The sequence below is a fragment of the Triturus cristatus genome, chromosome 10, assembly GCF_964204655.1.
Source record: "Triturus cristatus chromosome 10, aTriCri1.1, whole genome shotgun sequence".
NCBI classification, from domain to species: Eukaryota; Metazoa; Chordata; class Amphibia; order Caudata; family Salamandridae; genus Triturus; species Triturus cristatus.
In genome coordinates, this window is record NC_140593.1 from 122,526,848 (window position 1) to 122,553,762 (window position 26,915).

Below are 26,915 nucleotides of genomic sequence, written 5' to 3' on the forward strand. Positions count from 1 at the left end.
AGATCCAAAACAAGAGGGTTACACAGACCAAACGCCAACGAGCATGCAACACCGGTAGGCGGCAGGCTGAGACATTTCCTTCAGGAATGGCAAAACATAACAGACAAGTGGATACTCAGCATCATACAGTTTGGATACTGCATAGAGCTGAAAAGGAAACCACTACACAAAAAACCAAAGAGAAGGGAACACTCAGGACAGGAGCTAGTGCAACTCGTAGAGGAAGCACAAGAGCTACTCCAAAAGGAGGCTATAGAACCAGTACCATTCAAAGAAAGGAACAGGGGAGTGTACTCAAACTACTTCCTGGTACCAAAGGTGGATGAAACACTAAGACCCATCCTGGATCTACGGTTCCTAAACAAGTGCATAAGGACGCAGAATTCAAAATGACGTCCCTACAAGAGGTACTCCCGCAAATGAGAGACGGAGACTTCATGTCCACCGTGGATCTCAAAGATGCCTACCTGCACATCCCAATGAACAGGCAGCACAAACATCTGTTAAGGTTCTCGCATCAACAAAGAACACTACCAATTCACAACCTTGGCATTCGGACTAAAGTCCGCACCAAGGGTTTTCACAAAATGCCTAGCGGCAGTGGCAGCGTACCTGCGGCGGGAAGGGATTCATGTGTACCCTTATCTCGACGACTGGCTAATAAAGGCAAGTTCACGCGAAAGATGCGAGGAACACGCACAATGGGTCACAAGCACACTAACGAAGCTGGGATTCTCAATACACTGGGGGAAATCCTCTACGGAACCAGAACAGGTGAAGATCATCCTGGGGGCTCAGATCAACACCATACAGGGAACGGTGGTGCCCAGCGACAAGAGAACACTTGCCCTGCTGAAGGAGACGCGCCTCTACCAGAAGGGGCGAGCTCTGACAGTGAGAACAGCGAGCAAGATCATGGGGATGATGGCGTCATGCATTCACCTAGTTCCCAATGTACGCCTACACATGAGACCGTTCCAGGAATAGCTGCAACAGCAATGGTCACAAGCAAGCGGAAGTTGGGAGGATCTAGTGGTTGTAACGCACGCAGTGCAAGAAGAGATAGCATGTTGGAACAAGGAGAACATAACTATAGGGAAGCCCTTGACACCACCAAGCCCAACGGTGACCATCACCACAGACTCATCCCAGATAGGATGGGGAGCACATATGAACAAACTCAAGAGTGAGGGGTCTGTGGACTCCAGCAGATGCGGTCAGACACATCAACTACCTGGAATTGAAGACCGTATTCCTAGCCCTGAAGGCCTTCCAGAAAAAACTGTACAACCAGAAGGTGTTGATACAAACAGACAATACAACAAGCAGGGAGGAACACAATCAATTCCCCTATCCAACCTGGCTCAGGAGATTTGGTGATGGGCCGTCCCACTCAAAATAGACCTGCTGACCATACACCTACCAGGGAAGGACAATGTGGAAGCAGACTGACTCAGCAGGCAGACTTCAGCATCCCACGAGTGGGAGCCCAATGGACAGGAAACGCAAAGGCTATTCAGAAGGTGGGGTACACCGACAATAGACCTGTTTGCAACACACCAGAATGCAAAATGCCAAAACTTCGCATCCAGGCAACCAGAAAAACAATCCCAGGGGAATGCCCTATGGATAAGTTGGTCAAAAACATTTGCCTATGCTTTTCCACCAATACCACTGATACACAGGGTACTCAACAAGTGCAGGACCAGCAACATGACACTGATCCTAGTGGCACCACAGTGGCCAAGACAGACATGGTACTCACAAATAGTGGAGATGGCACAGGGACCACCACACAAGTTCACCAAAAGAAAAGACTTACTCTCCATGCAGAACGGAGAGGTTCTACACCCAGAGCCAGAGAGCCTCGGCCTAGCGGCATGGCTCCTGAAGACATAGAGTTCGCACACCTTAAGCTACCTCAAAGCACTATGCGAGTGCTCCGGGAGGCAAGGAGACCGACGACACGAAAATGCTATGGGGAAAAATGCAAGAGGTTCACACAATGGTGCAGCAAAAAGAAATTGCAAAACAAGTTGACAAAGGAATCAACAGTGCTGAGATACCTCACACACCTACTAAAGGCTAATCTATGCTCATCCTCGCTAAGGGTACACCTAGCAGCGATTGTAGCCTACACACGAGGTGAGACGGGTGAAAGTTTCTTTACATCGCGAGTAGTAAAGAGATTCCTGGAAGGGGCGAAGAGCATAGCGCCACCAAAGAGGATGCCGCTGCCGGCATGGAACCTCAACATAGTCCTAACGGAACTTATGAAGGCGCCCTTTGAGCCCATCCACAAGGCCTCGCTTCAAATGCTAACAATGAAGACAGCCTTTCTGGTGGTAATAACTTTGCTGCGCAGAGTCAGCGAGCTGCAAGCGCTAACGCTGCACGAGCCTTACATCCAAATACACAAGGACAGAGTCGTAATGAGAACGGACCCACACTTCATGCCGAAGGTGGTGTCGGCATTCCATATGAACCAGTCAGTACAAATACCAAGCTTCTTTCAGAACCCAGCCACAAGCGCTGAAAGGGCACTGCACACTCTAGACGCTAGAAGGGCGGTGATGCACTACATCGAGAGAACCAAGGAGCACAGGAAAACGAAGCAGTTTTTTGTGTCCTTCGCAACCAGCTTCCTGGGTAGACCAGTAACAAAAGGCACCATCGCGCGATGGATCGCACTAACGATACAATTCTGCCACAAACAAGCAGGGCAAGAACTATCGGAAGGGGCACGGGCCCACTCCACGAGGAAGAAAGGAGCAACAATCGCCTTTCTGGCGAACACACCCATTCAAGACATATGCCTGGCGGCAACATGGGCTTCAGTGCACACGTTCACTAAGCACTACTGCGTGGATATACAAATGAACAAGGAAGCACAAGTAGGACAGAAGGTGCTTCAGCATATATTCAACGACCAACGCTCATCTTCCACCCAGCCGCCACAAAGATGACAAACCGCTACAAAATCTATGCACAGCATAGTGAATCCAGAAAGATTCACGCTGCAAAACAAATAGTTTCTTACCTGTCGCTGTAGTTTTGCAGCTTGAAGATCTTTCTGGATTCACTAGCGAACCCACCCACCTCCGCCAGAAAGATGAGGCTGGAGAAGAGGGGGGAAAGACAGAGAATGGAGAACAAAAAGAGACTTAAAAAGAAATGTGAGCAAGGATATGATTAAGAAGAAATACTGAAAATTGCCTAGGGTTCAAAAAGAGAAAAAAAGAGTCCGAAGATGGCGCCCCGAGGTGGGACTTCCGCAGGAAGCATGACGACGTCACGAGAAGTACACCAAATGGTGGGACGTCGACGCCCACCTGGTCTACAAAAAAAAAAAAAGACAAATGAAAGACTACGATTCCGGACCCAACCACCAGACCGCGGAATAATGCACAGCATAGTGAATCCAGAAAGATCTTCAAGCTGCAACACTACACCGACAGGTAAGAAACTATTCGTTTTCAGAGCACGTACGCAAAAGGGTAGACTAGATGGGCCCAGCAGCAATGCACTGACATTTATTTCTGTTTTAGGTATTTATCACTTGTTTCACTGGCTAAGCCCCTTCAACTGCAAATTTTTGTAGTGACTTCTATTGTCATTGGAATGCTTCACTATACATTTTTGACACAAGATAAGACACAAATGTTTTAGTTTACCATTTGTGTAATGTTGTTTTAATGTATGATGTAGTAGTAGCAGTTGGGCTGATATTGGTATTTAGCACCTGTGTAGTTGTACCTGCGTCCCAATTAACTGTACGCTACACTAGTTCCTAGAGATGCAAAATAAATAATTTCGGACATGTAAACCACTGCACACAAGTCCAAATAAAAGTGTCTGCTTTGTTTTTCATCATACGTACAGACTGGTAGCAACAACAAAGATGCCTCTAACCAGAAAAATGAAGGGGGCGCTCAGGTAGAAGCTGCAAAATCCAAAATACACCAGGTGAGTATTTTTTCTTTCTAGGCACAATATATATATTTTTGCAGTATGAATTTGCAAAGCTGAAAACGAATTCAATATAGAATTGTCTGTCTGAATGTCTCTTCAAATTAAAGGCCAACCTGCCCTTTGTGTCATGTGCCTTGCCTTATCTGATACTGGCTCCATGTCCAGGATACTGCCCTGAAAAAAAAATCAATTGAAACTAACCTCTATAATAGCAACATTGTCCACTATTGATTGAAAAGAAAATAGATAGTGTCTTAATATAGGACACAATGCACCATATTTCCCATTAATTCTTGCATCCATTTCTGTATCTGCCTTGGAACTGGGGTCTAGCTCCATTTTTGTATGCTGTTTCTTTCGTAAGTGTTAGCTGTTGCACAGTAAGCTTTAGGGCTATGGGAAAGGGAGGGCACAGTCTGGTTGTACCCTCCCTGAGCTGTCATGGCTTCCAGCTGGTGGAGTGGCATAGAACTCAGAATCAATAGCATAGGAACTTCAGCAGCAGTAGGTCTGAATGTTATCTATAATGTGCCAGCTAAGCTCATTCTTGAACTTTTCAAGACATTTTCGGTGTTCTTTCAATGGTTTTCACTTGTGTCCCGTTCATAAATTGTCTATTAAATGGATTGCCTATAAAATGGTTTGTATATTTATTTATTTTTTTACAGAGTTTTATATAGCGCAAACTTGACCCGAATCGGGTATCGGAGCGCTATACATAGCACCAGTTGCATTACATGATGACACATTCATTTTTGTTAGGCAAGGGGAGATTACGTGATTTGCCCCGAATAACAGGATGTTCAGCGTCATTGCTGAGACTCGAACCCAGTTCCCCAGATTCAAGGTCGACCGCCCTAGCCGTTGGGCCAACTCCTCTCCCCTCAGATCATAGATCTCAGAACAGTAGTTGGCTTGTGTTCTTGTCAACATGACTTGAAGCACAGTCCCCTGTGTGAGCTGCCATCTTTGCCTTAGGCCAGTTTAGTAATTCTCTAAGTTAAATATTTAAGGACCTATAATGAATCCTTTCCAATCCTTCTCTTTCTTAACTGCCAGGCTATGAAATGATTTGCCTATCTCTCAACCCAACTAATTTTGCCTTCCACAATCCACTGACAACTTGACTTTCCCCCTGGAATATCTGAATAGTTGGAATTTTTCAACTTATTTCCTCTCTAAATATACCTAGGGCTCGGAAGCCCTGTTCAGTAACAGTGCACTTCATTAAATTGATATCATTTAATTCTTTCAAAACATCTCTATTATAATCTGGCTGTATATAAACACTTTGCAAATAACATTTGTTGTATACTTGGAGATTGATTACTTCATTTAGCTTTAGCTTGATCGTCCTTAATAACTAATTCACTTATGCACAGTAGAGCAAGTTGTAGCTTCTTGTCTGTTGACAGTTACTAAGAGAATTTCTTTGGAGTTGCACTGCTTGAAAGAGAACGCTACACCAACCAGTAAGAGGAGAGATGGCCTTTCTGGAAGTGAACAGTTTAGAAGGGGTCCAGTGCTGAATCATTGTTGCAATAGGCAGCTTAAGTTCTGTGGTAGAGAACACAGGAGTGCCTGCAATCCCTTTGATGTCAGGTGGGTTGGGTGGTTTGGTAGGGAGTGACATTGAAGAGACCTAAGAGCTCCTTTCCTTCAACGGTCCCCTGTACCATCTTTTGATTTAAAGCAGAAACCCCTCTGTAATAGGTTAGGAGCCACGAGGTCAGGGCTACTGACGTTGTACAGCAGGGTTGCCTAAGTTTGTGGCAAAGGAAAGGTGAGTTATGAAGTAAATTAAGCGATAAAAGGAAGTGTTTCTTACCTGAATTCCTTTTCTCTCATAGGGGTGTTTCCATTATAGTCCTAAGCGCTGAATAGTCTCGTCCATGTGCGTGGACCATTGAGCAGTTGTTATATATATATATATATATTACCTACTGGCGGTCGCCAGTAGGTAGTTATAGTTAGGACCACGTTTCCATAGGAAATCCGCAACATTCTATTTTGAATAACTTTGGCGCCGGTTGACGAATCCTCGCGAATTTTTCAAAATAGGTGGGGCGCTACGCTCCGCTCCTACCCTGAAAGTCTCGGGGGGATTCGTCAAGCGGGGGCTGAGATAAAAGGGGGGTCCCAAAACGCGTTTTTCCCATGCATTTTTCCATAGGACCTTTAGACAGGGCTACAGCCCGAACGGCTGAACAGAATTACTTGAAATTTGGCAGAGAGGTAGTCCTCAGGTCAAGGAAGTGCCTTTTGGTGTAAATCTGTTCAGTAGATTCTGAGAAAATAGCCTTTAAATCAATATATATATCTGAGCCAGCTTACGGTGCGCTTACGGTGCGCTTACCGTACGCGTACGGTGGCGTGCGCGAGCGCGATTCTGATTGGCCCTTAGATCTTAGTAAACATTCGAATCGGTCGCAACCAGGAAGCGGCGGCCGCCATTTTATCTCTCGCACTCTGACAGGGGGTTGAAAAACAAAGTGCAAATCATGTAAAGGGGCTGTTTACACATCTCCCAAGCACCTAGCCATGTCGAGGGAGTCCCCAACGATCCCCCAAGTGAAAAACGGCAATTTTAATTTTTTCGAAAATTTCGCCGATTACGCTTACCGTATGCGTACGGTAAGAAATAATAATAAAAAAAAAAATATATCCACATTCTCCCCACCCCGTGTGCAAAAGGTGCCCGAAGGGCACCTTTTTTGCATGGCTCATCAGAGATAAACAAAACATATATTTTACCTGTCACAACGATGCTCATCATATGACCTCCATGTGCGCACGGTGCGCGAAGCGCATCGTGCGTTCATGGCCCATCTAGCGTAACGTGGGCACGCGGTGCGCGAAGCGCACCGCGTGCTCACTGTGCGCGCACGGTGCGCGCACGGAACGAACTGCGTTAAGTGGGCGCGCACGCCACAAATGGCGTAAAGTAACTTAGCATTTAAAAAACCGTACAAATTCACTGAAAAAACCATAGGTTTCACACACGTTATAGTTAGGAATTAGCATTTAAAAAACCTTGCAAATTCACTGAAAAAACCATAGGTTTCACACATGTTATAGTTAGCTGGACATTTTACTGATAAAAAACCAATGAAATTCCCCCGTTATAGTTACTGTAGGCAACTATAACTCACGCGACCGTAATCCTCTGCTGATGACATGTGTCTTTATGAAAAAAAAATATTTGTAATATATGTATAGCTAAAATTTAATGGAAGAAGACATGGGCAAATAAGTGTCTAAATACAGTATTAGCATCAGCAGAGGATTACGGTCGCGTGAGTTATAGTTGCCTACAGTAACTATAACGGGGGAATTTCATTGGTTTTTTATCAGTAAAATGTCCAGCTAACTATAACATGTGTAAACCTATGGTTTTTTCAGTGAATATATATATATATATATATATATATATATATATATATATATATATATATATATACATATATATTGTCTTAAGTGTAGATTTTTGCCTTTCTTCATGAAGGCCTGCAAAAGACGCTTGAGACAGTTTATGCAACCTATTTACCTAAGCTACAATGGCCAGATTCCTTTTCTTGAAGAGAAAAAAGGGTCCAGAATAAAGCAATTTTAAGATAATTTTAGTGCAAAACAGTATAAATATCAATCAATCCGGTGTTTGTAGAATGCAGCTACTCACCCACGAGGGTCTCAAAGCACTATATCTCTCACAATCCCTTTTTTTATGATAGAGACGAAGGGGATAGGACAAAGTAGCCTCATAGGCTGCCACTATATGTCACTGTACCTTTAAAAATCCAGACACCACCAGAATCTCATCATGCACATCAGGTGGCAGTTACTTCAGTTCTTTTTGAAGGCATAAGTGAAAAGATATGAAATAAGAAAATTCCTCTGTTCAGTTCACCGGGGAAGAGGGAGGGCCGCTTATGACTATAATGGAAATACCCTTACGTGAGAAAAGGTGTTGTAGGTAAGAAACAATTCCTTCTCTCATAGGGGATTTCCATTTATAGTCATAAGCACTGAATAGAGTAGCAAGCCAATAACGCAGTGGAGTATCAGAGTATAATGCAGATAAGTCATGCAAAGACATTTCTGAGGGAAGCCTGCCCTACTTGAGCGTCTGCTCTAGCGTCAGAATCTAGGCAGTAGTGTTTGGTGAATGTATGTACTGATATCCAGGTAGCTGCTTTACAGATGTCTGGAATAGGAATATTGCACATTAAAGCGGCAGTAGCTGCCTTCCCCCCCAGTGGAGTGTGCCCTAGGTTTAGCTGAAATATTCTTATTAGCTTTTTGGTAGCATATTAAAATGCAAGATACTTTCCATCGTGAAACGGATTGTTTGGAAGTAGCTAGTCCTGTACGGACCGGACCATAGCTGATAAATAATTGGTCTGATTGGCCGATGGCCGTTGTTTTATCTAAATAAAATTTCATAATTCTTCCAGGGAATGATTGGTTCTTTCCGCTGCAGTAGAGGGATTCTGAAAGAATGTAGACCGAGAGATTGTCTGGTTGACATAGAAGTCCAATACCACTTAAGGGAGGAACTTAGGGGGGAGTTCTCATAACCACTTTGCTAGAATGGAGCACAGTATATGGTTCTTGAGACCAGAGAGCTTGGATCCCACAAACCCTGCGGGCTAATGTTATCACCACAAGGAAAGCGGTTTTCCAAGAAAGTGTTGGAGAACAGCTTTGTGAATGGGTTCAAATGGATCCTGCATAAGGCGTTAAAGGACTTCATTAAGCTTTAATTAAGAGGGAAAGGACGTCTGATGGGAGGAAAAACCTTCTTTAAATCATCTAGGAATTCCTTGATGACTGGGATTTTGAAAAAAGACGTTTGTGAAGGACATTTCCTGTATGTAGTCAGAGCTGCCAGGTGAAATTTATCAAAGAAAATTGGTAACCAAAGTTAGCCAAATGGAGTAAGTATGGAAGAATAACATCTTCCTTGAAAGTAGTAGAGTACTTAGATGAACGCCATATGCAAAATCTCTTCCATTTGAAGGTGTATGCAGAAAGTGTAGAAGGCCGCTTAGCCTAGAGTTTCGTCAGCAGATCTGGTCTGCTTGGCAGCCTTCGATATGGACGGATAGGCCAGTGAAGGAAGTCCATGAACCACCATTATCCTGGCCACTCTGGAGCTATGAGGATCCTCTTTGTCGAGGACTGAGCTAGCTTGATGAGAACTGCTGGGATCAGGGGAATCGGCGGAAAAGCGTAGAGAAATCTGCCAGATCATTTGACCTATAGGGCATTCTCCAGAGTCCCTGTCTGGAAGAACTGGGATGCAAAGCTTTGGCATTTGCTGTTTTCTGCAGTGGTGAACCAGCCGATGGCGGGAGTTCCCCATCATTGAACAATGTCTTGTACCATGTCCTCGTTTAAGACCCACTCGTGGTTTTCTTGCAGGAGTCAGCTGAGTGAGTCTGCTTGTGCATTTTGGACACCTGGCTGGTGTGTTGCTGTGATCGAAAGGCCCCAGGCTAGAAGCCATTTCTAGATAGTCTGGGACTCGTGAGACAAGGGCCTGACCTTGTCCCTCCCTGCTTGTTGAGGTAGTACATGGTTGTAGTGTTGTCCGTCTGAACAAGCAGGTAGCGGGAGGTGAACGATGGATAAAAGGCTTTCAACGCCAAATGGAATGCACTGAGCTCGAGGAGATTGATATTGTATGTTGATTCCTTCTCCGACCACTTTCCTTGGATCTGGAGGTGATCCATGTGGGATCCCCAACCCAGCAGTGAAGCATCTGTGACTATGGTTTGATGTGGAATCTAATGATGAAACGGAGTGCCTTGGAGGAAATTGGTTGGAGAACACCACCATTTGAGGGATAGCTTCGCATGAAGGGACAGTTGTAGCCTGTTTTCCCAGTTGCCTGTCAGTTGTTCCCACTGGTCTTGGAGACATTTCTGTATAAGCCTCATGTGGAGACGGGCATTCGGTGTGAGATCGATCCGAGAAGGAAGGACACTGCCCTTACTGTTTGATGGGAAGCTGTCTTGAGAGCCTGACTTTTCCGACGGATTGATAAGCATCTCTCCTCCAGAGGACACACTTTTGCCCCTAAAGTGTCGATGGAGGCTCCCAGATAATGTAAGGTTTTTACTGGAGTAGAGGTGGACTTGCTGTGATTGATCTGAAGGCCCAGCCTCCATAGGAGAGAGCAAATCCAGTTGTAATGAAGCTGACCTTCTTGAGACGTGGACGCCTTGATTAGCCAGTCGTCTAGGTTTTCGTAGAGGAATATCCTGTGTCTTCGGAGATGGGCCGCCACCACTGCCATGCACTTGGAGAATGTTCTGGGTGAATTTCCAATGCTTTCTGGCGATGGGAATGTGAAAGTATGTGTCTTGTAGGTCGATAGAGCAGAGGCAATCCCTCTGGTGCAATTGGGGGTAGATTTGGTGTAATGCCAACATTTGGAACTTTCCTCGCTGAATCCACTTGTTGGCTGTTTTGAGTTTGAGAATGGGTTTGAATTCGTTCCTGTCTTTCTTCTTGACAAGAAAGTACCTGGAGTAAATGCCTGTTTCTCGTACTTGGAGTGGAACCAGTTCCACCACCAACTTCTGTAAAAGGATGTTGACCTCTGCTTGTAATAGTGGAAGTTGGTAGTTGGATGACTTCAGAGGTATGGTCGTGGATGACTAATGGACCGCAGACACTATCCATTGCGAACAATGTTCAGCACCCAGGCATCTTGCGTTATGTTTTGCCACTCTGCCAGGTAATTTTGTATGCTTCCCCTTGTTCTGTTCCCCACTTCTCTGGGGGGTAAGTAATAATTCTGGGCTTCCACCCAGAAGGCCCTTGAGCAAAATGTTAGGTAGACCTCCCTGAAGGCTGCCATCGTTGGTAAAACTGAGAGGGATGCAGGTGCTGTTGCTGTACATTGCTTTGCTAGTGGCCCTCATACCATTGAGAGGACTGGCCTCTCTGGTAACAGAAGCAGCGTTGGCATGGACAGAAAGGTTTTCTCTGCTCCCTGGGACCTCTAGGCCAACTTCCTTGGGAGTTTCCATTTTTGCCTTCATTCTTGCCACTTCTTTGTCGGCATGAGCCCTGAAAAAAGTTGTTCTAGAAAAAGGCAGATTCAAAATTCTCTGTTGTGACTCTGGTTTTAGGGATGTTGGGCGTAGCCAAGAGTGTCGTCGTAGAGCTACTCTGGTAGTATTCACGAACAGCTAATAAAGAGGTCTGCTGCAGCACTGATCACTTGTTTCAATACCATTAAACCCTTGTTTAGGATCTCTATGAGGTCTGGACCAGTCTGGCTTAATTCCGGAGCGATCCACATCACATAATTTGAGGACCATTTTTGCGATGCTGCATGTCCTCAGCCCACAGCTCAGTGCTGCGGCTTTTATGCTTGACGCGTCTAAAGTGTTCGATTCCATCGAGTGGAGCTATATGTTCCACATTTTCCAGCGAATGGGTTTTCCTCCGCTCTTCTTGGGCTGGATGAGGGTGCTATACGCAGACCCCTCGGCACATGTTTGTGTGGGAGGGCTGACGTCCGAGCCAATCTCTTTCAAATGCGGCACTCATGGGTGCCCCCTCTCACCGTTACTGTTCGCTATTGCAATTAAGCCTCTGGCATGTGTGATACGCCAACGGCACAGGGAAACCGTACTAAACTTTAATCACAGACCGGTCGGTATTTCCCTTTATGGTGATGACATGGTGCTCTTCATTAGAGAACCTACTCAATATCTGGAACAAGTATTACGAGAGTACATTAGGTTTGGACTGCTATCGGGCATGAATATTAAATGGGACAAGTCGGTGGTTATCTCTCAGACGGCAGACACCCCCCCCCTCCAACTATGGACTACTAGTTAGTTTGGACAACAGACCTGGTCAAGTATCTGGGGATCTGGATTCACCGGGACTCACATGCGACGAGGGACTCCAAAAACCGAAATAAACACGCTAGATACTACAATTGTAGCATGGCAATCAATAGGCCAGCTCGCTAACAAATTACCTATATATGCCCCAGCAATGCCTTTGATGCATCACGCTGCTATATCGGTGACACAAGAGGCAGGCCCCCTGAGATTACTCAAGGAGGCAGGCATAACCACAATGCAGGACCTATACCCGGGCGGCACTTTTTTCGATGCGGACGATCTCCAATATATTACTAACCCCACTCTACTTTTTCAATTCACTGTTCATAGGCTGAGACTGGCGATGAAATCGCATTAAACTACATATCCGCTAGAACCTCCTGTTCTACAGTCTCTACAGTTGCTCTTAACGACACCCACAAGGAGAAAGTTAATCACAAAACTATACAGGGCAATAAGAGCAGAGAAAACCACTGGCTTAGATAAGAGTTTTGCTAGATGGAATGATCAACTGACCCCCCCCCCCTCCCATGGCACTCACTGAGTGGGAACATGTTGGCAATCTTACCAGTAAGCTTATGCCGAATAGGAACCTCTGAATCATACATTTCAAATATTTACATCAGACATATCACACGGCTCATCGCTTACACAAATATGGTTTGCATGATTCCAGTAGATCTCAACGATGTGGGCAACTGGAATCTGATTTTATGCATCTCGCCTGGGAATGTGATAGGGTGGCGCGATTTTGGAGACAGGTGGTACAGAAACTACGGGACATGTCTAGGTCGGAATTGCAATGTACACCACTGGTGTGTCTGTTGTGTTACGTTCCTCATGTGAAAGGGGCATTGAGAAAATTCATACGAATTGCGCTACTAATGGCCAAACGTCGAGTCGCTATTAAGTGAGGAGGAGTACAAGCCCCAAAAATTGATAATCTGCTTAAAGACCTGATATACTGCAAAGAAAATATTGAACTATATGCAGAAGAACTCACTACATGGTCTAAGCCCAAAGACATTTGGGAGCCCTTGCGTAAATTCTTGCAACAACAAACTGTGGCTGACCCTCAATCTGGAGCAGATTAGTTTTCTGCATGGGAACGTTTTATCTGTCCAGATGTACAATGGAGACTTTGAATTGATATGTAATGCTTCTGTGTTGATCAATCACAAGTTGGTTTTGTTTTAGTTGTTTTTATACACAAGCTGTCTTGCATGGTAGCAATGCCGCTTACCTTTGCTTGAAAATCAATAAAAAAAAAAAAAGTTCCTTGTTGGATATTTGGTCAATTTGAACAATTACTTTTGTGGACTTAGAGCAGCATTCTTTTCATTTTAAAATCTCTTCGGTGTCATTTGAGAAGAAGCTGGCCATATTCTCACCTAAACTCTGATATTTTAGTACATATGCCTTCTGCACTTGGGAGAATGTGTTGTGTGTAGAAGACACGCGCTCTAGCACTCTGTCTGCATTGCTCTTTTGCAAAAGGGCTTGAATACATTTTCATGAGTTAGAGGTATTTTCTAATGGCATTGTTAAGAAGTACGGAAGGCTGCAGAGATGGCATCAATGTATTATACACAATTTTTCATAAACACTTGCTCATATCTTTCAGTCATGTTTTTCACTGTCTGTTGTCTATAGACCTAATAAATATTGTTCCCTGGCTTGGTGCACCTTGCACTCATTGACTATAGAGACTGGCTTGAGTTGCTGCTTTAGTTCTCACCCTAAGGGATAACCTTCATTTGGTGTACTGTAACTGCTGTCTTCCATGATGACTGTGCATTTGTAGACATGGATAAAGATTTCTGACTAATTTACCTTATTCAATAACACAACTGTGATCTCTTCTGTCTCACTGTAGTGACGGTCCTGTTATGCATTCTCTTAAGTGTTTTAATATTGCATATTTTTTATTTCTTCAGTATAAAGTGAGAGCCTACATCCAAATGAAATCTTTGAAAGCATGTAAAAGGGAGATAAAGTCTGTTATGAATACAGCTGGAAATGTAAGTATTGGGCATTATTACCTTCCATTACAGCACATAGTAAATTAATAATTGGTTCTTAAATAAAATGTGGACTATCCTGTTCTTGATTTCATAACCACTATAATAAACCAACAGAGGTTCCTACTTGACATTCATTGGACATTTTTCGCGTATAACTATTTGCAACCAGAACGTTAAATAATCCCTCCTGTCATATCTTTCATTTATGTTGCCATTTTCTTGCTATGTGTTTCACTTCTGTTATATACACTCCTCCTTAATCAAAATAGCCTAGTTTTCGGCTCCCTTTTGGTGCTAATCCTATTACTCACCTCTACCACACACCAATCCTCCTTAACCTGACATCCTGCTGTCCTTTATTTTGCATTGGTTGGATATTGTCTACACACAGCAGCACTGGAAAGCTTCTAAAAATACTATTGCCTTGAATATTTTTTTAAATCCTCTTTCGTTATTAATCATCTGCAGGTATGACTTAGTTCTACAGATACATCACCAGTTGTCCCCACACATTTCATGTTTACTCTGCCTATCAAGAATAGGTTGTTGCAGTGCATCTACCTTTTTGGGGGCAGCTCTGTTCATTCTTTCATATATTTCATACTCAAAGACACATAATTTTCTATTTTGTTTTTATAGTTACAAATCTATAGACTTGTGTGACACATCCAAAGATGAGCACTTTATTGTTGTAACTAATGTGTTCGTTTAGTTTGGATCTGCTCAGAAAAGGAAGAGGTAAGGATGTGAATCACAGGGGGAAAAGTCTCATTAGCACATTGATTCGACATCCGTTATGATGTTACAGTCTGTAATATTTACAGTTTGTGGAATTTGTGCCTCAAGAGGTAGCTGAGGAGTTTTTCTTTGGGCTTTCACAGGGAAAAGAGAGCATCATTGCAACTGCTGCAAATAAGCCAGGACACTGCAGATGCTATAGATCGAGATATGATTGGTTTTGTTGCCGTAAGTTAGTATGCGCAGTTACATACCTCTTAAGGACAGGTTGACATTGGGGCAAAGCAACAGACTTCGATTTTTTTACAATATCTTGTCTTCTTGGTATACAAACTAGTCTTGCTTATGTTTCAGAGTGACGTTTTTCACACCAAAATCCTTTGGTGCTATTGTGGGAGACAGCGAGGAGAGCATCTTTTTGGGTTGTTCTCCTTTTTATAACTGTTTTCTGCTGGTATGTTAGACTATGGACACTGGCTGCTGGACAGTCACCCAGTGCATGTGCTGTGAGCCTAAAATGTTGAAAGTTTGGCTATACGAAGTTGGCATATTGATCATATGTGAATGATCACAATATTATGTTGCCGAAACTGCACATGGGTAGTAAAATCTAAATGTCACACGTGGGCTTCAGCATATGTGCAGTCCTCTCATTGCATCACTTGAAGATGCAACTTAAAAACTGAGCCAGCAAGCCAAAGGAAACAATTTTGCCATGTAGAAAAGGCTGCTTTTTACACTAGATATGTCACCCCTAGAGTGCCTTGGAGCCCACAGTGTTTTGGTGCGCGACATGAAATGTAAAATATTCAGTATTAATATTGTTGTGTCCCTGCACTGACTGGCTTAAAGGTCTAGTTTTATTTCATACGCTGCAGCAGGTTCTCCCTATTAAGTGTTGAAATTCCATAAGTTAGTTTGTGGTAAACACTACAGGGATGATCCTCGCACCAATGGAATATTTATGCAAACTTAATTCCATGTTGACTTATGTTTTTTCTGGTAAATATATTGTGTAGGTGATTATGTAAAATGCTTTACTTAAGAGGCTAAGCAGCAATTAATTATGTTTGACCAGGCTCTCCTTTTTCAGTGACCGCAATTAATTCTTTCACTAGACATTAAAGAACAAAGGTCATGGGTCTGATGAGAGTTTTTGTGGTGGGAAAGTCTATCACTTAACAACTACCCCACATAGCTTAGAATAGGAATATTGAGGGTCAGGAAGTACACAGGTCCTTAGACCTAATCGGGACAGACAGGAAGGTCCAAGATAGCATCTTTGATGCTAAATAGTGCTCTGAAGCTGCCAAGAACCTGGCCTGGCTGTCTTTCCTGAGTAGAGTCATAGTTGTTGTTCCAGTAGGAGGAGTGGAAAGTTTCTGATTATTAGTAGTCCTTTCGCTGGGAGTCTCTAGACGGAAAGAAATAAATGATGCGACTTTGATAGAACTCTAGAGCGGATAATTCTGGTGGTGTAGAGTTTCTGGAAAGCAACAGAAACTACTGTACCAAAATAACTTTCAAGGGCTGGGTTTAGAGTTTTCACCATTCAGTGGCTCGTGGCCCTGAAAACAAAAGCTTCCCATGACCAGATTCTCAGAACACAACTGGGCGTGTTGAAGAACAAAGGAAGTGGAACCTGCTCTCTTGTCTGCCTAAGAGAAGGATGAAGGTTACACCTCCTGCCTACTTGTGCCTAAGAACTGGAAGTTATTCCTAAGAGTCAGACCCTCTGAACTCTTCCTGTAGACTAATGGACAATAATGGCTAATAGTCCATATATAAAGAAGAATGAGCTGACCTGTTGGCACAGAGACTTAAACTATAGCGTGTGCCTGAACCTGCTTCCAACTGCTATGTATGGTCTAGTGTCCTAGGAAATATGGGAGATTTGAGAGTGACCACGGGTAAGATATTCAGCAACCTAGGAAATATTTAGGTATTTAAATGTGGCAGCGTGAAAGGGAACTGTCCTTGCTTTCTCCTGGCCTTGTGAGGCAGAACAGTTTCTGGTGCAAGTGGGTCAACAGGGGGACACTTTTTCTGATTTATTAGATTTACGTTGGCACTTTGCGGTTTATTGGTTCTTTTCTTTTTTACGAAAAACTTTGCCAATAGGTCTGGCTTTTGGTTGAAATGATGTTTGTTTTCATTGATGGGTTTAGGCACTTAATAAATCATCAAACCTACACTGTTACTCGATCATCCATTCAATGACTCTTTCTTGCATACACCCTCTGACACAACTACAATAAAACACATAGTCTCAACAACATATTCAAAATTAATAAAAGACCAAGTATCAAACAATAAACATGCTGCTGCCTAAACACCGTGGGGATATGATACACTATGGACAACAGCATTCCATAATGGTTGAGCAAGTGGCCACGAGGGAAACTGCTATAAAATGAGAGGCAAACAATCAGTCCATTAGCAATGCCTGCAGAGCTACAGAATCCTCTTAATAAAAATAAAAATGCTGCAAGCAAAGAAATTAAAGGGCAGGTATATAAGGAGAAAATTGAAAACTAAAGACCTGGGCCAGCCAGCCTAGACACTGAAGCACACTTTTTTTTTTATTTTTAAGACGGACGTGCATGTGCACGTGTGACCAGAAAATGCCATCACTCACAGGGCAAGAGTACCAATGACTGCTGTGGACTGAACCATTACCCCATGCTGTACACTGTGAGTGGGCTAAAGAACGGTGATGGATCAAACCCAGATCTGTTGACTGGGTGTGAGTGTTTGATTGGTTCTGATGCTCCGTCCATCACCACCCCCTTTTGTCCCGCTTTGTTTGCCATAAGTTGGCAGGGTATGCTCAGACGTTGAGTCCCTTGCTCACTTTGCCACTGGATTCAAGCAAGCCTGGCTGAAGACGGCTGAAATGCCAGAAACCGGTCCTAGGAAGCTTGTTTCCGGTCCAGGGAAGGCATGGCTTGGCAGTTCGGCCTGGACTGTTCCCATGAGGCACAGGGTCAGACTGATTTGCATATGGCCATGTCTGAACTGGGGTGGCAGAGTGGGCTAAAGAACGGTGATGGATCAAACCCAGATCTGTTGACTGGGTGTGAGTGTTTGATTGGTTCTGATGCTCCGTCCATCACCACCCCCTTTTGTAACGTAATGGATGTAGGCAGATTATAAAGGACACTCGTAGACCAATGGCAAAAGAGGACTTTTCTAAAGGCCTTCTGTGTATCTAAATGGAATATGTATGTGTGTGTGTGTGTGTGTGTGTGTGTGTGTGTGTGTGTGTGTGTGTGTGTGTGTGTGTGTGTGTGTGTGTGTGTGTGTGTGTGTGTGTGTGTGTGTGTATATATATATATATATATACCTACTGGCGGTCGCCAGTAGGTAATAGTAACCCATAGCACAACAAAAAAGCAAACATTACCTTTCACAACGAAGCGCATAATATGTCGTCCATGTGCGCACGGTGCGCGGAGCGCACCGTGCGTACATGGCCCATCCAGCGTAACGTGGGCACGCGGTGCGCGTAGCGCACCGCGTGCCCACCCTGCGTGCACGGCACTAACTGCGTAAAGTGGGCGCGCGGTGCGCGAAGCGCACCGCGTGCTCACCGTGCGCGCACGGAACGAACTGCGTTAAGTGGGCGCGCACGCCACGAATGGCGTAAAGTAACTTAGCATTTAAAAAACCGTACAAATTCACTGAAAAAACCATAGGTTTCACACACGTTATAGTTAGGAATTAGCATTTAAAAAACCTTGCAAATTCACTGAAAAAACCATAGGTTTCACACATGTTATAGTTAGGAATTAGCATTTAAAAAACCTTGCAAATTCACTGAAAAAACCATAGGTTTCACACATGTTATAGTTAGCTGGACATTTTACTGATAAAAAAACCAATGAAATTCCCCCGTTATAGTTAGTGCAGGCAACTATAACTCACGCGACCGCAATCCTCTGCTGATGACATATGTGTCTTTATGAAAAAAAAATATTTGTAATATATGTATAGCTAAAATTTAATGGAAGAAGACATGGGCAAATAATTGTCTAAATACAGTATTAGCATCAGCAGAGGATTGCGGTCGCGTGAGTTATAGTTGCCTGCACTAACTATAACGGGGGAATTTCATTGGTTTTTTATCAGTAAAATGTCCAGCTAACTATAACATGTGTGAAACCTATGGTTTTTTCAGTGAATATATATATGTATATGTATATATATATATATATTCACTTAAAAAACCATAGGTTTCACACATGTTATAGTTAGCTGGACATTTCACTCGTAAAAAACCAATGAAATTCCCCCGTTATAGTTAGTGCAGGCAACTATAACTCACGCGACCGCAATCCTCTGCTGATGACGTCACATATTACATCATTGTATTTAGACACTTATTTACCCATGTCTTCTTCCATTAATCTTTAGCTATACATATATTACAAATATTTATTTTTCATAAAGACACACATGTCATCAGTGACGTAATATGTGACGTCATCAGCAGAGGATTGCGGTCGCGTGAGTTATAGTTGCCTGCACTAACTATAACGGGGGAATTTCATTGGTTTTTTACGAGTGAAATGTCCAGCTAACTATAACATGTGTGAAACCTATGGTTTTTTAAATGAATTTGCAAGGTTTTTTAAATGCTAATTCGTAACTATAACGTGTATGAAACCTATGGTTTTTTCAGTGAATTTGTACGGTTTTTTAAATGCTAAGTTATGTATTTATAAAAAAAAATGTTTTCAGGTTTTTCACCGTGCGTGCATTGTGAAATGTTTTTTTTGTTTTTTTAAATCGTGAGGTGCGCACCGAGCACCCACGGATCGCAGTGCGCGCAACGTGCGCGCACCTCGCGATTTAAAAAAAAAAAAAAAAAAAAATTTCGCCCTTGGGGGTCTTTCTGTGACCCCCTGACCAAGGCTAGGGGGTCAGGAACTGTCCACTCTGCCCCCTTTTCACGTTCTCCACCTTTTTTTTCCCCCCCTCAGACTGCGAGAGACAAAATGGCGGCCGACACTTCCTGGTTTCGACTGATTCGAATGTTTACCGACATCTAACAACCAATCAGAATTGCGCACGGCAGGGTGCGCGCGTACAGATATTGATATGCTTTTAAATGCTATTTTCTCAGGAAATACTGAACAGATTTACACCAGACCTGCAAAAGGCACTTCCTTGACCTTATGGCTACCTCTCTGCCAAATTTCACGCAATTCTGTTCAGCCGTTCGGGCTGTAGCTGCGACTAAAGGTCCTATGGAAAAATGCATGGGGAAAACGCGTTTTGGGACCCCCCCCCCCTTTTTATCGGCCCCCGCTTGACGAATCACGCCAGGACTTTCAGGGTAGGAGCTGAACGGAGCTCCCCATTAGGTTTGAAAATTTCGCGAGGATTCGTCAACCGGCGCCAAAGTTATTCAAAATAGAATTTTGAGATTTCCTATGGAAACACGGTCCTAACTATAACTATCTACTGGCGACCGCCAGTAGATAATATATATATGTGTATGTATGTATTAGATTTAGTTTTTTTATTTCTAGATCCTAGCAGACAGTTAACCTGTCAGGACATCCAAAGAGATTCTAGCAAGTATTATTACTAACTTCTATCCCTACAGTTTATTGCTGGGGATAACAAACACCCAAATCCTTCCCTGCAAAGGTAATCTGTAAGATATTATTCAACAAAATACCAGATTGCAAGCTTTACCATGGTACAAAAACTATCCAAACGTGGGCTTTAATATGTGTTCCATAATAAATAAACCAGAAATGCTGCTTTTGTTGTCACTTTTCATAAGAAGAAGATTAGACCTATGGCATCTGGATTATCATTTGTGTGTGAACCAATCAGACAATCGGCTATTATCATTGGCTTATTACCACCAACTCGGGCTGACTGTTTTGAGTTTAAGCTTTTGTACAAGGCAACCATCTGGATCACAGTCATAAAATTGTTATAAGTGTATGGAATTACAGTTGGCAAAGATACATACAAACTCTCCTAAGAGGGTCTAGCAGTGAATCTCACAGTGCACATTTCTTATACACAGGGTTTGTCACATGGGGTAACCAGTAATCTGCTGAAGTGTGCATAAACTGGCAGCCATTACACATACACATTAAGTTACAACTATGTACAAAATTACAGTTGACAATACAATATACAATCCCTTTCAATAGTGCTTAATAAGTAATCATCACAGTGAAAATCTTCTACTCACAGGGTTTGTCAGACTGGGTGGCCAACACCAATACCCTTGCTGTAAGAAGCTGGCTCTCTGTATACTGTACAAAATGAGGTATAGTGTGCAGAGAGTCCAGTGGATCCCCAGATGTTTTACAGAGGCTAAATTAGATAATACTAATGCTCTCTTTTGTGGTAGTTTGTGGAACAGGTAGACTTATCAGAGGGCAGTGTTAAGCATTTGTTGTACACACAGTGACAAAAATTGAGACACACTCAATGAATAAATCGCTGATCAGTTTATGCAAATAGTACTTGGTTATATTAATTTTGCAGAACCACATAACTTCGTCATAGGTAAATACTTTTTTCAAAAAAAACGCTTTTCAGTTTTAAAAAGTGCAATTTTCAGACTTTGGAATGTTAACCTATGGGAGGAAGAAAGCATTCAGCATACATAGAGATAACATCGACTTACATGACCAGTCTTCGGAAGTTAAGGTAAGTATTGGACAAGGTTCAGTACAGCACCAACAGTTGATCACCAGTGGCACAGGGGCGGCTGGATGCATGGAAAGTTTGAGGTCGGACGCCCAATACAAATAAATGGGGATTGGGGGCAATCGGTCAGAGGCTGCTTACAGGTGAAAAGCAGCTGCTTGGGGACCAGCTTCCAGGGGTTGAAGCAAGCACTGGACATGGTCCAAAGCAACACCAACACTACACCGCCAGTGGCCGAGTGCAGGGTGCCAACTCAGCGTCGGGGGGCCCAATACAAAGCAATGGAGAAAGCCAAAATCGGAAACAGGCTGCAAGCCCAGGCCAGGAGGCTGGTAGAAGAAAACCTACATCTTTTGTCCTCTTCATCAAGGCCCAGGACAGAAGGGTGCAAGGTAGCCTTTTGGAGTCTGAAATGGCTTACCGTAGCAGGTTGTGATTGGGGGGAGGAGGGGTCTCTGTGCAGAAGCTGCAAGCGATGTTGAGGAATCCAGGGGAGGTCAGCTTATGATGGGCTCGGGCTCTGGCTCTGGAGTGCTGGGGAACCTCGCTGGAACCGGTGACCAATTGAGCTTGAGCCGTAGGCGGCATATGCAAAGGTGGAAGCGGGGGCAGGCTACGTGGTTTTTCAGGTCACAGAGTCCTTACTTTAAAGATGATTGCTTGGTGAACAGGTCTGCTATTCTCTGTAGTCTTGTTCTTTATTGAAGGCAGGCAGTCCTCCCAAGGCTTTAGAGGTTGCTGAGCTGCAGGACCGGTCGTCTTTTGGTGCAGGATCGTTGAGGGCTGCAGACAGGCTGGTAGGGCTGGGGCCAAGCCAGTTGTGCTCTGCAGTCTTCTCTGCTGGTGCGCCGCTGTCGTGTCCGGCTCTTCTTAGGTCGTCAGGAACTGAAGTTCAGGGTCTGGGATGCCACCTAAATACTAGATTATGGGGTGTTACAAGAGAGTGACAGTTAAGGGCCAATGGACCCCACATTGAGGAGGGCATTTTTAAGAAGATTTGAATAAAGAAATTCCTTTAAAAAAGAAATGCACATAAATGAAGTCCATGCATTTCATGATTCAATTAGTATACTTTATATGTTTATAAATGGAAAATTATGTGTGCTGATAATTCTTAAGCCACACCCTCTATTATGCCCACCTCCTGTGGGAGGGGGACATAGTCCTAGCGCTGATTGGATAAGTTCCCCCATCTTCAAGATGGTGGGCACTGAAAAGTGTACTTCACCTCGCCTCCAGCACCTGAGGGGTGGAGGTGGCAGAGGGGGGCACACGTCCTATTTTTTTTCTATGTTTTCCGCATGTCCTCCCGCCAAAAAGTGGGTGAGGACAAGAAGGGTGCCTGCTTCCTCGAACAGGAGATTCTGGGGTCTCCCTACAAAGGCGGCAAAGCCTTTGAATCTCCACACCACAGATGGCTCTTCCTGACCAGAGGGTGGTGTGAACACCTCCACCTAGGAAAGGTATTGTTCTCGACCTCAGAGCACGCAGGCAACTATCCCCATGAGGTCAGAACACTGTCTGGTGGAAGCAGGCTGGCTTAGGCCAGTCAGTGACTACACAAAGGATTGGTAGGTTTCAGGAACGCCTGTAAGGGGTTCTCTGTGTGCACTTTTTAATAAATCTGACCCTGGATTCAGTGCAGGTTTAGTATGCTACGATGTTTGGTACCAGACATCCCATACTTCAGTGAAGCCATCATGGAGCTGGGGAACTCGTAATGGTGAGTAGTTACCATGACTGCCCTGGTCACTTACAATATCTAGGAATCGACAAGGATATTGCAGGGGCATATCATGCAGATATGTAATTCCAGGATATATAGGGCACCCTGCCTTAGGACAAGGGCGGGGTGGGGATGTATGCCCGACCTAGGGAGTACTTCGTTTTCTGCCTGAAGGGCAGCAGTAGCCAGAGGTGCTGGGGCACTAGAGGGGGTGCTAGATTGCGAGAGCTCAAGAAACTGCCATGCCAGAGAGGTGCCACCCTTGATGGTGGCCATGGCTGCTACAATACTAGAGATGAGAAATATTGCTGTGCTGTATTAGGTGGGTCCTCAGAGTGCTCAGGCTGTGTAGAGTAGTGCAGGCTTAGGTGAGGGTTTTGGGTGCTGCAGTGCTTGAGAAGTGCCGACCTGGGTGAGTGTTTGGGGTTCTGCAGAGCTAGAGAGGACCCGGATAAGGTGATGATTAGGGTTGCTAAAGTGATATAGGGAGGTGCTGGCTTGGATGTAAGTTCAGTGCCAGGGATTTACCACACAAGATGATTTCTAGGGGGCTGCAGCGCTAGAGAAGTGCTGGCCCTGTTGAAAGTTCAGGTCAGAATGTTGCAGTGCGAGAGTTGCCGGACTGTGTAGGTGTTTATCAGGGGTAATGCAACACTAGAGATGTTGGGGGTCCGGTTTTAGGTCTGGTTAGGTTGCTCCAGTGGTAGAGAGATAACGGCCAGGGTGAGAGCTAGGGGTGCCATAGTGTCAGTCAGACCGGTGCTGCCCCGGGTCGAGGGCTCGAAGTGCTGCAGATCCAGAGGCCAGAAGAGAAGCTGGGTGGGTGAGGCCATGAAGTGCTGCAAAGCCAGAGAGTTGCTGGGTGGGTAAGGGCTCGGAGTGCTGCAGAGCTCAGGCTGCTGTGCCTGTCTTCATGTCAGTGCATGCAGGGGTAAAAAACCATCCTGTTTATCTCTGCTTTGGTAATCCGGATTCGGCCATACAAGTTACCAGCTGAATGGGGATTACAATTTCCACAGAATAATCTCCTGTTGGTGTTTACCCATCCCCCAGCATTTTTATGAGCTAAAAATGGTGAAATGTCTGGGTGAGAAATCAGATGAAAATGGAAAATTGCCACACAAATGTGTGCACCGTGGTAATTGCAATTCCTGAAGTAAATCAGCATTTTTCAAGGTCAATGTCAAAATAACAGTGTTTCCCAAAATTACAGATAATTATTTGCAACAATCATAATTTTATTTGGGAGCGGAAATACTGCATCAGCCTCCTTGCCCTCCTCATTTTATATATCACTTGTATGTGAAACATTCAAACAAAATAGACATATGGCACACATGATCTTATGGGCCCACTCGGCTTTTAGCAGAATTTAACATACCAGGACATTTGTAAGATTGGCCGTTTTATGTTTACTTTTACCAGGTAAACCGGACAAAACTCTGCGCTGCCTTTTTCGTGTCTGCCCCAATATCGAGTACTTCTTAGTAACAAATGTAGAGAAATATAAGTTTCTTATTATATGCTCAACAGTTTGGATATTTCTGTAGTTAACCGATTTACCCCGTCACATTTTCATTTTTAATTTCTCTCCCTAGGAAAGCGGTAAAGATGATTGCCTCTTTAAAAATACACGGTCTTGGTGGTTTGTTTTTGTAGTTACTCTAGGAACCTACATGATGTAACTTTTAAAAATACACCGGCCTAATAGTCACAAGTTTGTCTTTACAGTTATCCTAGCAACCTACTTGATGTAACTTGTGAACAGGGTCCCCAGAGGCGCTGCAAAACACGGGCAGCAATAATGCTCGACAGTCATCCTGCGTATGCGGAGGCTACATGAACACGTACACGCGGAAGGCGGCCCTGCGCGCTTGGGCCAAACAATGAATCCGGACTTTACAGATGGCGCTTGTAACTCCCCAGTATGTTGCGCTGCAGCGGAGTGTATTTAAATGAGGCACACTTGCTGGAAGGCTGATGACAAAGCCAAGGCTGCCGGTATAAATAAAAAACAAATGCAATTATCTTCGATTCACTGCGAGCTCAGCAGAAACTGGCAAAAAGGGAAGACCTATGCATGAGTCTGATAATAATAGAACACTGGGCCATACCACGATTCCTGACGCCGGCTGACAGGTAGGGCATCAAAAGACGCATCATTTTAAAATTGCTCACTACATGATTTGCACATTCCAAAGATGTGCTCGGCGCCCCTGGCTGCTACAAACGGCGCACCGGGGTGCCGCGGCGCACAGTTTGGGAACCACGGGCATACAGGGATGTGTTCCATGTCAACTCTTCAATTGCCTCGACACCAAGACATGCAGCCCCAGAGGACCCTCCTCAGTACCCCTGCCCTAGTTACCAGGGATACCACCTACTAGGGACTTACAGGGGTAACTGAAGTGTTGCCAATTGTAATATGGTTTTAGGGAAAGAACACTCATACTGGGAACCTGGTTAGCAGGGACCCAGTACTATACATAAGTTGCACAAAAAGCCAGAAACCCACTTTCCTACGCTTGCTTACTATGGTAATATATTTTTTAATTCATTTTTAGGTCTCGCCTGACCCAGCGCATGCGCTGGTCTGGCGTAAAAAAAATGCTATCATGAGCTACAGTGCATGTGCGCGGGCCGCGCTTGATCGCGTTCACTTTCGCGGCCGCAGGGCCGCTTTGATGTTTGATCGGTTTGGTCCTCTTCGCCTCCCGGTGTACTTTCCTTCCTATTCCTGCGCACCCTCCTCTTGCCTTCCAGTTCCTCTCTCCTTACATTCTGACTGGCTTCCTCCCTTTCCTTCATATTGTACTCTGTGTCTCTTGCTGTCCTCAATTTCCCTACACATCTTCTAATCTCTGTTTTCATCCTGGCTCTCCAGCATTTACCTATCACTTCCTCTATCTTTTTATTCTACTGTACTGTTTGTCCCCTTTCCTTTGTATTATTCCTCTACTCTGCATCCATTGTGGCTCGCCCTCTCTTTAAGTCCTCTTCATAGCCGATAGGTCTCGCCTTTGGGACCTTATAAGTGTTTAGCCATGCAACCAGTGGTAGAAGTGGGGGGGATCGGCAGGGCACGGCGTGCCCCTACTTCTTCAATTCCAGGGATTCCGTTCCCCTACTTTTTTATTTTGAAAATGCGTCCCAGGACGCAAGAAATCACCATCGCCTATAAATAAAGCTCGGCGTTCGAGGAAGGGCGGCAGAGAAGTAACAGGACTCTGTCTTTTCCTAATTACACAGAGAAGAAAAATACAGTGTCCACTTCTGCTCTGTCTCTTCAGTTGCGCCCCCCCCCCCCCCCCACCACTCTCTTTCTTCCCTCTCTTTCTGTTTAGCAGTTCTTCTCTTACAGAAAACCAAGATTTCAAGACGGGTTTTCACACTCTTTCCTCTCCTTTCTTTTATTTGCTCCCCTGTGAAATGGATCCAAAAAAGTAAATACTTTTTGCTGGAAATGTCGTATTTTAATTCCAAAGTGCAGCATCTGGAATAAAAGGTTAAAAATAGTAAAAATAACTAAATCAAGTAAGACAGAGTGGTAGCAAACTGACCAGATTGATTTTATACACACCCAAACACATTAGCACCACTTTTACAGAGTTTGCCAGTGAAGCACTACTTTTGTTTTCTTGTCTGTTTTCCCCGGGCTTGCAACTAGTGCACCAACCCTGGAGGTACTGCAATGTGTGGATTGGAAAACAAAATGTGTTCTGCGGCTCTGCGTCCAGGGATGTGGTCTTTTTACCATACTGCTGCTTACGTTTTGTAAGGGTATAAGCAATGGACATTGAAATGGGTCCATTCAGGGCCCTGTAGTCATGTCCTTAACTTTTCAGGCAAAAGCACTCACTGATTTCTGAATAGTGAGTGTAAACGCATTAAGGTAACCAT

At 44.2% G+C, this 26,915-nt stretch overlaps 1 protein-coding gene across 4 annotated transcripts in view; it reads left to right on the top strand.

Annotated features, from left to right (window-relative positions):
• The window catches only part of CNOT10 (CCR4-NOT transcription complex subunit 10), a 418,130-nt gene that overhangs the window by 126,644 nt on the left and 264,571 nt on the right, over positions 1 to 26,915 (top strand). For all 4 annotated transcript variants that reach the window (XM_085630585.1, XM_085630583.1, XM_085630584.1 and 1 more), the window contains 2 exons: positions 3,883 to 3,966; positions 13,781 to 13,864. In XM_085630585.1, coding sequence (XP_085486711.1) covers positions 3,883 to 3,966; positions 13,781 to 13,864 — 168 coding nt within the window. The remainder of the gene's footprint in view (positions 1 to 3,882; positions 3,967 to 13,780; positions 13,865 to 26,915) is intronic.